This window comes from Acromyrmex echinatior, chromosome 17, assembly GCF_024713525.1.
Source record: "Acromyrmex echinatior isolate Ae372 chromosome 17, ASM2471352v2, whole genome shotgun sequence".
Taxonomy (NCBI): Eukaryota; Metazoa; Arthropoda; class Insecta; order Hymenoptera; family Formicidae; genus Acromyrmex; species Acromyrmex echinatior.
Window position 1 is genome coordinate 2,045,217 of NC_141868.1, and position 13,959 is coordinate 2,059,175.

Genomic DNA, 13,959 nt, shown 5'->3' on the forward strand with positions numbered 1-13,959 from the left:
TTCCCAAAATCTTCCCAAATATTTAGATTCTGAATAGAATCTAAAATCTTAGATTCTGCTTAGAATGTCCAAATAAGTAAATCGCACTGCGATACTAATTAGTAAATCTATTTTTATCTCAAATTTGGATTTTCTGTTTAGAATCGGAATAAATCAGTGCAGAAATTCACATGATTCTTTTTGTATTATTAATTAAAATCGCTGTTTTATATATATACATATATATATATATATATGAAATCGAATGGAAAATCACATTTTTGTGTCTATTAAACATGGAATTCATTGCATTACAACAGAATAAAAAATAAAAATTGTATACATATATAAATATTGATTAATGATGTATGTAATTTTCTTTTTTGTATTGCTGTATAGAATCACTAGGAATAATTGTGACAGGGATAACTGTAGAAGTAAATGTAATGTACAATAATATATAAATAAAAAATAAATTATATAAAATAATTTTGAGATTATTTTTATCAAACACATTGAAAATAATTAACAATTATACTTTTTATGTGTTTGATAAAAATAATCCCAAAATTTGTTTTTCAAATGCAAGTCACATTTACTCTCACTATCACAATTATTCTTAGTAAGTATAGAATAGATTTTATAGATTTCCTCAGAATCCATAATTTTTTTGAAGAATCCAACTAGATTCTAATCTGATCCCAAAAAATATTCTATGTGGGTAGTCTACCTATAGGAAGCCTACTTTCAGATTAAATTTTATTTGCTGATGTTTCATTGAATTGTAGCGCTTTAAAGTAAGACAAAAATATTGCAAAGATATTATTTTTCAATTTTATGTAACTTAAAAACAAAATATCGTAGACAAAAAATTCAACGCAGATTTGAACCTACCTTTACATTTTAAAATGCGTGGAAAACCTCTCTGAGATTTTTTCGTCGAAATATTTAACTTTTCGTAAAATGCGAGAAAATTGTAATTAATATTCTAACCTCACTTTTATCCTGAATTTCCTCATGTTCTTCAAGTCGCAGTCGAGTTTATTATTTCGATCAGGATCAACTTTTGCAATACAATTATCTTATTGTTTATCATCGATTGTAACAAACTATCATTATTAAAATAACCTTTATTAAACGATCACAATTTGAAAATCAGACATGTGGTCTCAAGAAAATGCGTAATACGTTTACAGCGTTTACCAATTAGACAATGTAGTTTCTTTTTATTATTATAGTTAATAATAAAATGTATGAAACACAAATCACGTAAATGTATTTCACTTAAACAAAACAGCAACACATTACACTTGTACCACGTGTAACCACGTGTTCACACTAAGCCACGTGTTCAGTTCGGTTCTACACATCCACAATTCTTGTGAGAATGGTCCCAACTCTAACACAGAGTCGATACGACCAAAATCGAAAATATCGCTTATGCGATGAGTAAAACAATATGCAGAATACGAAAGTCTAAAAGAGTAACATAACTCAATTGCGCGTTTGAAGCCGATCACACTTTTCAAAAATAATAACACGTTCGATCACGCCGGTAGAGCACGAATCCGCACACATTCATAATCGAGAACACTGCGCATCAGAATGCGCACAAATGTGTAACTTGAGTAATGTGTAATTAATGTATCCCTCAGTAGCACACGTTGGTTTTATATACGTTACAATAATAGTGATATGAGGAGAAATAATAAGAGGTGCCACAGCAGGTCTGCAAAAATAGGTAAACGAGATATGCATACAAAGAAAAGATATGTACTTGTGTTCTCAATAATTCTTCTCCACCAATCTCAATAATTCTTCTCCACCTATCTTTCAAAGATCTTTCGTTCAGTACAAAAAATTTATATATAATTAAATATAAAAATGTAGATAACTCAAATTTAACATGAAATAATAAAAATGTATATTTCGAATAAACAATTTTTATTTGTAACAATAAACATTTAACTTATATTTAATTGATGATTACGATCTGATATTATTTGCGATATATCAGATGTTACTGGCATAACTTGAATGATATAATACACGAGACTCAAAATTATGCGCTCATATTGCGTGAAGCTATTTTTGTGTGAAATATAAAATATGGAATACAAAATTTCATTTTAAAGTGCAAAGAAAATAGAATACGCTCCTGAGTTGTAGATGAAGTTGACTGTAGATACACATCAGCTAAACTCGCGGGCACCCAAGAGTGCTTCTGTAGCGATAGTGAGATTCGAGATGAGATCAACGTAATTCTATTTTTTTCTAGTTTTTATATACAATTGTTTTTATATACATATTTTGATTGATTTATAATTATTATCATTATTATTAAACATTATTGTTATCATTTATAAATGTATGATTTGTTGTGCTTTAAAAATTTCAAAATTTTGAATCTTATTCTACGATGTTCATACGTGCCTGCTACCATTATAGAAAATTTTCATCCGCTGGACTTCTTTTCTATTATTTTATTTTTATAACATATTACATTTTTATAACACTGATTTTTTTCTTAACGAATGATAAATAATTTGTTAAACATCACAAAACTTCCATCGCATAATATTTATTTGACGGTATTATGCTTTAAACTTTAAAATTTTTGATCTTATTCTAAAGTGTTTTCAGTATATTAATGTGCTTATTCCTATTATTAAATTTCTCTCTAAGAAATTCGGATCCGTTCCATAGAATTAAGAAAGGAAAGCGTGACAGGGATAGACAAATAGGCAGAGAGAGAGAGAGAGAGAGAGAGAGAGAGAGAGGGAGAGAGAGAGAGAGAGAGAGAGAGCAATTGATTCGAAATCGAATAGAAATCGCTTTCTTATTTATATTCTTAACCGCGTTCGAATTCAAGTCTGATACTGGTTATTTCAGGGAGGATCCTGTTTGCCTACAAATCGATTGCCTACAGTCTACAGCTTGATTACCTACCTAGCAAACGAGAAATTAAAAAATGTTGAAAATTATTTATTGAAGTGATGTTGAATCTAATTTTTGAATTTTTGAAATTCTTTTCTGTCTGTAATTCACTTGAATCAGTAATTATGGATTAGTTATTTACTTGTGGTATCTTACCCAATATTCAATGCAATGAATAATTCATATGAATTTAATGCGCGGTACTGAAGAATTGTCTAACATGGGAGACCCATCAACTGCTAGTCGGCAAGTAATATCGTTGAAAAGTACGCACCGATATATATAAGTGATATACATAAGTTGTTCGTTTGTAAAGGTCGAAACATTTGAAATTCGTTTCATTATTATTAAACAAAAATTATACACTGTTAGAAATTTTATGAAATTTAATATACTTTTAAGTTACACAATTTAAACTTAATTGTATGACATTACATTAAGTTTAATATACTTATAAGTGAAAAGTACATTTGTATACATGTACATGAAATTTAATGTACTTTTCACAAAATTTTATAAAAAGTATATTAAATTTCATAAATTTAATATACACATTCATAACATATACATTCATTACATTTAAGTAACTACTGTAATTTAACTTTCAGTTAAATCATTCATTACTTTTAATTTCGTTGGTAACCACGATTTACATATACAACTCATGATTTTCAGTTACATTTCTATCAATGTAATATTAGCATCTTGCTATAGGCTCAGATAACTCCTCTCATTGCATAATTTATAAAGAAATCTTTAGACAACAAATGCAAAGGCAGAGAAAAGTCTCTAACTGTAAATGTTTACACTTACCAAATTGTACAAAATAACTAACTTTTTGTGAAATAATGTCATTATAAGTATATAGTATTAGCATTAGTAGCATAATAAATATGAAAAATTAATAATTTACTTTTGTCAAAGTTAATTATTGTGAAAGAAACAATATGAAACATTGAAATGATTGTCGCTAAGGAATTGTTTCCATATCGAAAGGAAAACATAATCGCGAGAACCAAAAGAGATCGAAAAGAAACGGAGGTGAAACGTAGAAGTGAGAATAACATATACCTTAGTATAGAGTATACGACCTTTACCACCTAATATATTGACAACTTTGCTACTAAAGCCAATCAGGAGATTCAACGTGCTAGAATCCGCCCCCGATAAAACGATTGGTTGGGACCAAGTCTGACGACGCCTCCATCGAATAGCAATTCAAGTGGGGGAATGCGTGGCAACCTGGGCTGCGGGGTTGCTGGAGGCGGTTAGCGTCGACCGACTGTGCGAAGAGGCATTCCGACGCCATCCATGGACAACGGTGGTGAGCAGTGAGTAAGGCCACTGAGGCCAAGCGTGTAGTTCTCCGGACGCTCTCCTTGTTCGATCGCAGCTTCGTTCAAAAATTAAAATCGGCTCTATGAAAACGCGTCTCATGATTTTCAAAGTGACAACAGAGATAGGCTTTAGTGTGAGCACAACAGTACGCTACAACGTATGAGGGGACTGTTAGGACTAGGACCCGGAGTGACGTGACGGTGAAAACTCTGGTCTCACATTATGTGCTTAATAGATTGAGCAGTGCAGTGACCCACCTCTCAATTATTCCCCTAGTGATTATTATTGCTAGGAACACGCCCCCTTTGTGAGACGAGAGTCTCAATCACGGCAGCAAAATTGATCCGGACTTGCATCGAGCCGCCGGCCACTTTATGAGGTGAGTCCTCCAAGAAGTGAAAAATCAGGCTTATTTGGGTGTATTAAAAAAAAGCGTGAAAAGTAAATTCTACACTATACATACGCATATCTTACAAATTGTTTGAAAAGCTTGTCCACAACATCGAAATTTTTTTTAACAGGTCAGTAACAAGTCAAAGACTTCACACAAGGTGAATATCATGCAAGATCAGGAGACAACAATAGTGTTAAGAGCAAGTGCAGCGATATCAAAATATAAAACCGGCCGGCCTATCTTATAAAACGTCAAGTTTCCTAGTACGACAATCATCAAATCTCAAGAAGCATTAATACTATACAATCATTTTCATCGAAGAGATCTTTATGTATTTCATATGTTATTTATAATTTTCTCAAAAATATATTTTCAATTCCATCTTTATTAATAATGACTTGAGCATATTGAATAAAGTATCTTTCTGAACATCCTAAAAAATACAGAAGCGTATATTAATTATAGTAAATATATTATCTTAAAAACATGCGAAAATTAAAAATTATGTTTAACCAATCAATACAATGTACTAGGCTCCAATATATAAAATTCAAACAATCAATATATAAAAAGTTAAAGAAGCCACGCTTGATGTTCATGCTATACAATATTTATGTGTTTATTCTAAAATAGCAATAAAACAAAAATACATACAGACGTTTTGATCTTTTTATATCAGGTCCTCTTCAACGCGATAAAACTTAACACAAATATTAAATCTTCTTATGATCGCACTCAAAATTCCTTTTCACAAATTGAATTATTATAATCTCTTGTGAAAAATATACATCCATGTATTATCAACCTGTAGTCTAAATTGCTACTGGACATCCCTAAATATTACATTTTTCTTGATTTTTTTCCATCAACATAGCTTATATCAATAGTTATTGATGGTTCATTAATATGATATAAATCAATAGAGATGAAGAATTCTTTGAACGAACATATAATAGCACAACATCAAGCGTAGCTTCTTTGCCTTTTTATATATTGATTGTTTGAATTAAAAATTATATTGTTGGAGCTCTCAAAAAGTATTTGTACAGTCGAGAAATTTAGCTTCTCAAATTAGGAATTATTAAATCACCAAATTGCATTTTAATAAAAACTGTATGTATTTAGTAGAGTATAAATAAATCATATAAGAATATATTCTCGCAAATATAAAAAATAAGTTTAAAGAAACTTAAATTCAAATTATTTATAATAGAACAATATATGTTAAAAACTTCGAATTAGTTAAATTTTCGTTATGAATTGTTATCGCTTTCAAATACAACGAGTTACATACTGCAAATTCTTAATAGTCACATTAAAATCAAATAAATAGAATTATAATCTGTCATTATTAATATACATATAATTATTATTTTTAAAGATATGTTTTATAATGTCAATACTATTAATTTAAAAAGTATCAAATAATATAAAATAAATAAGTACTAGAATATTGCGGAATTGCATCACTTTGACGTTTTATTGAAAGGACCAGTCTGGCGTCATAATCTATGACTATGTCAGTCTTATCACTGTGCTTGTTTTAACGCTTTGTATCTCCAGATATTGGAAACTTTCTAACAAGCGACACTGTGTAACACAGTGATCATTTCATTTTCTTTCAATATTTTGGTAAACAACAAATGATTCACTGTGTTATCTGTGTCTCTTATTAAGCGGCAATCTACAATAAGATTTTAAGGCGTAAAACTTGAGTTTTAAGCTGTAAGCCATAATAAACATAACAATATCAAGTAAATGTATGTATCTTTATTTTAAAAAAATTACAAACAATGAAAAAAGCATTGGAAAAGTATCGGAAAAGGAAAATTGAATATGCCACACCCAGAGTATTTTTTAAGGGGTAAAACATTAAAATTCAGTTTTAATATATTTTCGAAAATGATATTATTGATTATTTGATGATAATAAAATGAAATTCTATTAGGATTTTGTTTTATCATTTACAGTACACTGAAAGAAAAATGTACTAAATTTTAATAAATAATTATTTGAATAGTAACATTACAATCCGAAGCGCCACTACGGTCTAAGTATTAAGATGTTGAACTAATATATATATTATTCAAACGAATGAATTAATTTCAGAAATAATAATTACGTGTCGATATGGTTGTCGACATTAACGCAATTAATCTGAAATGTAATGATCCCCCCAAAATTCCCCAAATTAATCTTAAAAAACTGTAATAAACTTATTGCGAAAAAATATTGCCTCGGCCGGGAGTCGAACCCGGATCTCTTGCATTCCGTGCGAGAATCTCGCACGGAATGCAAGAGATCCGGGTTCGACTCCCGGCCGAGGCAATATTTTTTCGCAATAAGTTTATTACAGTTTTTTAAGATTAATTTGGGGAATTTTGGGGGGATCATTACATTTCAGATTAATTGCGTTAATGTCGACAACCATATCGACACGTAATTATTATTTCTGAAATTAATTCATTCGTTTGAATAATATATATTAGTTCAACATCTTAATACTTAGACCGTAGTGGCGCTTCGGATTGTAATGTTATTTAATATAAACGGTCTTGTTTCCTATCTTATTATTTGAATAGTATTAATATAACATTTATTTACGGAAAATAAATATTTGCTAAATAAAATAATAATAAATAAATTAAATTAATAATTCTTATACTGAACAAATTTATGTTTATATTTAGTAAATATTCAATTGACACTACATTCAAATAAATATTTATTAAAATTTAGTACACATTTTTTTTCTCAGTATATATATTTTATTATTATTGCAAACTTTTATCTATAAATAAAAGCATACTTTAAAGTATAAAATAGTACGTACAAAAAACTTTAGAAACTTTATGAAAAAATATCCCACTTGCATAGATTAAGTTTAAGAGTAAGATTAAATTAAAGTTTTAATCTATGCAAGTGGGATATTTTTTAATTAACGGCTTAATTAAAAATCATCATAAAAGATAGAAGAAAGATTTCGGTAAATGACATATAAACTATTTCTCACGATAAATTTGCTTTTAAATTCATAACTCAAAATGATTCATAATATTTCTATAAGAAATAATTTGTGCTTCTCGATTGTAAACAGAATCGAACTTTGCAATAACATCGAATTTATTATTATTCATTACAGCTGTGTTGCATTGCAATTTTTAATTATTTACAAATGAAACGCAAAGATTTGAAAAGTAAATAATATTGATTAAAATAGGCAGTAATTTGCTATACGTCCCCGATGCCTCTTTCGGTGACCCATACCTAAACATTCAATTAGCACTTCCTAATCCCTCTCCCGTCGTTGTCAACAGCCATTACTTCCAGCATCTTTTCGATCTCAGTGAGTTACTCTCTTGCTCTTTATTTCTCTCTCTTTCTCTTTTTCTCTCAGAGAGAAGGGGGAGTATTCTCAAAGAGCACCCCAAACACTACGGAACGATGATGACGGGGTAGTTGTTCCACCCCTTGCAACTTCAACTAACCGACGTATCTATTAATCCGCCCTGAATGACACTCGAGGGTGGCACTCGCTCTCTCGTTGTCCCCTCTCCTATAGGGGGTGATCCTGACCCTACAAAATCGTAACTACTGCCCTTTCTCTCTCTTTTCTTGAGTCCTCCCCCGACCACTGCAGGTTTTTTTAACGTACACTCAAGGAGATTCAGTGCGATAATAGTTCGAGAAATTAAAATTTAGAATAAAAAAAAGAAAAAGAAAGAGATTTGAGGAAGGAAGGCAAAGGAATCATTTGGAATAACCTTTTGCCCCAGGGGTGCAATTTGGGCGGAGAATGAAGAACTGAAGAGCGCGCAGAACGTTCTGAGATTGGTTAATGATTTTGATACGAAGAAAAAGATAAGATTAATTTGCTTATGAAAACGAATAATTATTTTCGTTCTTTTACGAAGATTTTATGACGATACAGTTGAGATCCACCGATCATCGATTGACGTAATAGTGCACTGAAAAAAGAAAGCAATGCTGATTGATATAGTAATCATAGATGCAAGTCAGCAAAATAGATAATCTGCTCTTCGAGCGAATGCATTGTAAAAATTGTTAATTGCTGTCAGAGAGACAGTACTTGTGTAGCAATCTTATGCTAGCGAATTAATGTATCATAGGATATGTTCATTTATTTTTAATTCTCCACCGACAATATCAAATTTTCGATCATTTGATCTATAATTTGGGGCATTGAGATCTACAATAGATTTTTTTTATTGTTCTGAACTATATAAAAATCTGAAAAATTCTTGTGTGCTTGTAAATCTTTAACAAGTTTTTACAAAATAAAAGTCGTATTGCATTTACTTACTTCTTATAAATTTAAATGTAAGAATTCTGAAAAAACGCGTATCGATTAAAGATTCATAATCTTTATATATGAGTGAACAAAAATAGTTCCTTTTAATCTACAATATTTGAGAGTATGTATAGGGTGGGCCATCTATTGGTACGTTTTTGAATTTCGTCGTATGGCAACACCGAACGAGCTACAGACCCGAAATTTTGACAGTTTATTAGTCATACCGTCCGCGGCACGAAACAACATGTTTTCTCTTGAAGAGCGTTTTGAAATTTTAAAAACTTATTTTCAAAGTCAGTGCTGTGTCGCCGAAACTGTACGAATTTTGAAAAGAAATATGGAGCACCGAAGGAGCTATACGCAAATTGGTGAGGAAAGTTCGTGAGAAAGGGATGTTAGTGGATGACAGAAGTGGTCCCAGAGCTCGGACAGTGCGCACACCCGAGAATATTGAGGCTGTGGCCCAAAGTGTGAGACAATTCCAGCTTTGAAAAACAATAGTCCAAAATGTCATTAATAATTGGGGTGACCGAATGGCATACTGTAAGGCCAGTAGAGGGAGCCACATGAACGAAATCGTTTTTCATTCTTGACGCGGATACTTTTAGCTTCACAACAAAAAAAAAATTAATAAAAAATATCAATGTATGCTCATTTGATCGCATTTTTAAAAACGTACCAATAGATGGCCCACCCTGTACTAGAAAAAAAAAATAATAATGTGTTCAAAAAGTGACTTCAAAAAGTTGAATTATTTGTTTAAAAATAAAGATTTGTATAAATAAAAAATGAAGTTTTTCGCAAAAAAATAAAAGTAAAATTATTCACAACGGTTTAATATTATTAAAGTCCTTTTATTTTTATCAAAATGTGTTCAAGAATTTCAAAAGAATATTATATAGCACAACTTGCATAATAGTATGTATGATGACTCCTTTCTAGATTTTCCATATAAGTCACGCCTACATAACATTTTCCTGTTATCTGACAAATGACAAAATGGACATCTTTTGTGTTGTCTTTAATTTTTCTTTGTGGAATTTTTAACCTTTCGTTACGGCGATCCTCTCTATTATATAATCTATATATGTCTCCACTAAACGCCTCGTCAAAAATGTATCAAATGCGGACAATTTTAGGGCCTTATCATAAGAATGACCGTAACTATAATAAATCGTGAAACGTGAGTGGTAGTCAATGCACAATGTTTGATCAACTTATAACTGCGATTTACATTCTACGACTCAGTTACAACTATCTTTGTGCTTAGACTCTTAAAAGTTCGGATTACGTTTTACATCTATACAACGTCGCTTTGGCTGCATTAGCAGAGAAAACTAATTAGTGATCGCTCAGTGATTCTTTAATATGATTAATTGTAAGGTTAATAAAAAACGTATTTTAAACAGTTTAAAATATATCAATTGATTTTTTAAATATTTTTTAGATATGTATTTTATAGTACTGTTTTTAAATATTTGAAGTATTAAAAATATATTTAAGAAGAAACACAAATGTTTTATTCTTAAAAAAAGCATTAGCCTTTACCAACCTTGATTAATTAGTTTTTACTTTTAGTTCTTCGGTAGATCTCAGAAATCAATCGTATGAAAAAATCATTGCTCATTAATTAATTTTCTCTGTTCAATACAGATACTTTCATACTTTGCCAATACTTTTTGGAAGAAAAAAAAGTTTTGTGATATATGGCCCGTCGTAGCAAAAGAGTTAATTTCAAGTATTTTGTGAATCATATATATCTGATATATCTCCATAAATGTTGATTTTGCAATAATAATGAAAAAAATGTAAAATATTCAAAAATTTATTTTTAAAATAAAATTTTCATATAGATACTCATTAAACTTAGCGTCAAAGATAAGTAAGAGATACAAAAAATCCAATTTTTTTATTTACACAAAATATGCGATCTGCGTCATTGAAGACACAGGCACTTCTATTCATTCTTATAATGAAACAAACAGCTGGACACTGCGTCCTTGACCAAGTTCTTTTAGGAGACGGACCGAACCTCGAGGCGATACTTGCCTTAAAAGTCCCGCATTAGTGATTAAAAAAAGGTTAAATAAGGTTAACATAAATATGTTCTTTATCCATTAATTTATATAATTTATATAATATTTTTTGTAAATTTAATATTAATTATATTTTATTATAGATTTTATTAACATAATGAAAATAGCTTCAAAGGAACACAAAATATGTTTTTACCTCAATATGTATGTGGAAGTTATACAAATAAATCGTTAATAAAGTTATTACTATTAAAATATTTATAAAGAATGTCAATAGTAATAGTAGTAATAGCAACATTAGTAATAGTGATATTAACGATAATTTTTGGTACATAATTTTTGTTGCAATACATTATTTATAACAATAATTTATGTTATTTCAAAAAAGATTCGCATCTATCGATGATAATCGATGATACATCATCATATTATATATTATTGTCATTTTATATATATGGATTTTTAAAAAAATACTGCAAAAATACTAACAAAAATTTATGTCTGTGTTTTATATTAGATACTATTAAAGATGATAATCACTATAATAAAATTATCACATGTATTAATAATTACAAGTTGTATACTTAAATTATTTTAAGTCATTTCTATCTTCAAAAACGGAGATGTTTAAAAGAATGTGTTTAAATATTTAATAAGTGTATTCAAAGACATTAAGTTTGTTTAACGTTTAATTGTATTAAAAATGTGTGAATAAGCAAAAAAAATTACGAATATTAAATAAACCGTAACGAATCGGATTAATTTTTTTTTATTGAAAAAATAATGAAAACAAATTTCATCATTAAGTTTTATTAAAATTTTAATCTTTATAACACATACAACACTTGAGTTTTATATAATCAAATAATACACAAACGTGTATTTCTTATTGCATAACAAAAAATATCAAGGAAATAGAATTATCCGATTCGCTCCGAAAGGACGATTCAACTCGCCATTTATTAGATCTATTTAACAAATTAAATATCCTAGATAAAAATCATTATAATTTGCATAAGTTTTAACATATCTTTATTACAAAATCATAAAATTAAGATTGTGAATTTATATTAATTACAAAATTTTTTTTGTAAACTCACGATCTCTGCGTTTGTATCATCAACTAACACTGAATCTATACACGCAATACAAATCTATTGTATTATCTATTTTTTTCGACATAAAAGAACATATGGAAATAACTAGCATGATAAAACAACTCATTTAAAACAAAAATGAAAGATCTAACGACAACTCTCTTAAAACTTATATTGATTTGATTCGCCTCGATTTATCAGAAAAATCTTTTTTGGAAATATTAACCCATTTATGTACTGTGTATTTCATTATAATATAAAAACCAAACCAAAAATATAATGCTTCAAATATGACAATTCTGTTTCGTTCAACTTACAGACGAATTTCAAATTTGTTCACTTGTTGTAAAGAAACGAAGCACAGAATACACACTTTCTGCTACACACAATATTGACTGATATATATAGAATGAAACTAAACTGTCAGGCGTACCAAATATATTTTTGGCGCCGAGTGATGTACGTAAAATTTCAAAATCCCCAAATGGGGATCGTGGCAGCTAATGGGTTAAAAAGAAATATAAAAGAGAAAAACAGAGAATTAAGTAGCAAAAAAAAAGAGAAAAAAGAAAGTTAATGATAATTTTAATAATTTCTTAATTCAGCGCAATTTGAATAACTACAAAATATGATATATATACATGTACATATATAGTATATATTGTATATATATATATATAATTCACTTTGAATTATTTAGGCATTGAAAGATCTAACTTCGACTGTTATAGGCTTGAATTTGCTTACTTAATATAGTATTTAATTTTAATAATATCTCACTTTTCACTCCGATATTTTCATCTTCCCAAAGATCTCACATATCTCAAAATGATCGAACTAATAAAGGTCGCTAACCGATGGACGTCTTTAATTACAGAGCCGGCGGCAACATGTGTGACGGCTCCTTCACAGAAACCTTGCGTAGTATGCAAGGGATGACGGGTACGTCGCCACCGGGTAGTGTCGGTCACATGGGGGTCGGCCTTATGGGGGGGAGTAGTCCGCTCGGCTCAGCAGGCAAGAAGGTCCCGGTGGAGCACATTAAACGGCCAATGAACGCCTTCATGGTTTGGTCGCGACTACAGCGACGGAAGATTGCACAAGAGAATCCCAAAATGCACAACAGCGAAATTTCCAAGCGGCTAGGTACGAACAACTAATTTCTTAATATTTTTATTTCTACAAATAATTCTTCACTTCAAAAAACATTGTTCAATTTCTCTGATTTTTTGGAGGAATTACACCTTGAAGTTTCTTCGAAAGAGAACTTGTTCTCTCTTGCTTATAAGAGAACTTGTTCTTTAATTGACCTTCGGCTCCGTGAATGAAACTATATTGGCCAGTAATAAATCAACTAACTTTTAAGCATTATTACTTACACTTTAATCAAACTTGTCTTTTAATCAGGAAGAAACCTAATTGGTGTAAAGCTCTGTGTCAGACCAAAGAGAACCAGTCCTTTTCAGCCGAGTGATCTTTCGAAATTGCCATCCATGCCTCACATAGCAAGATTTTTCCTGCGTTTAAGCTACACTCCATCTATGAATAAGAATCTCAATTATGTCTTGAATTAAGGAACATCTGTGTCCAGTGCTAGAACTCGGTCCAAATTCTTGGACTAAAAAATATATATCCAATCAATTTACTGTTTTTCCGTAAAAACTACATTGGCTAGACATTTCTAGATCCAAGAACTCTAGACAGAGTTCTAGCACAGAACTAGGGTTTAACAACACACAATTGAGATTTTTATTCATAGATGGAGCGTAGCTTAAATGCAGGATAAATTCTGCATGACGCGAATGGCAGTCTCGTTCGGCCGAAAAAAAACATGTTTTCTTCGGTTTGAATGTTACATCGTAT

The 13,959-nt window shown here is 30.1% G+C and overlaps 1 protein-coding gene across 1 annotated transcript in view; it reads left to right on the forward strand.

Moving 5' to 3' along the window:
• The first annotated feature begins 4,175 nt into the window (after positions 1–4,175).
• LOC105152063 (uncharacterized) overlaps positions 4,176–13,959 on the forward strand; it is a 43,915-nt gene continuing 34,131 nt past the window's right edge. The window contains exons 1-2 of the mRNA XM_087414922.1: positions 4,176–4,633; positions 12,974–13,242. Coding sequence (XP_087271048.1) covers positions 4,629–4,633; positions 12,974–13,242 — 274 coding nt within the window. The 5' untranslated portion in view covers positions 4,176–4,628. The remainder of the gene's footprint in view (positions 4,634–12,973; positions 13,243–13,959) is intronic.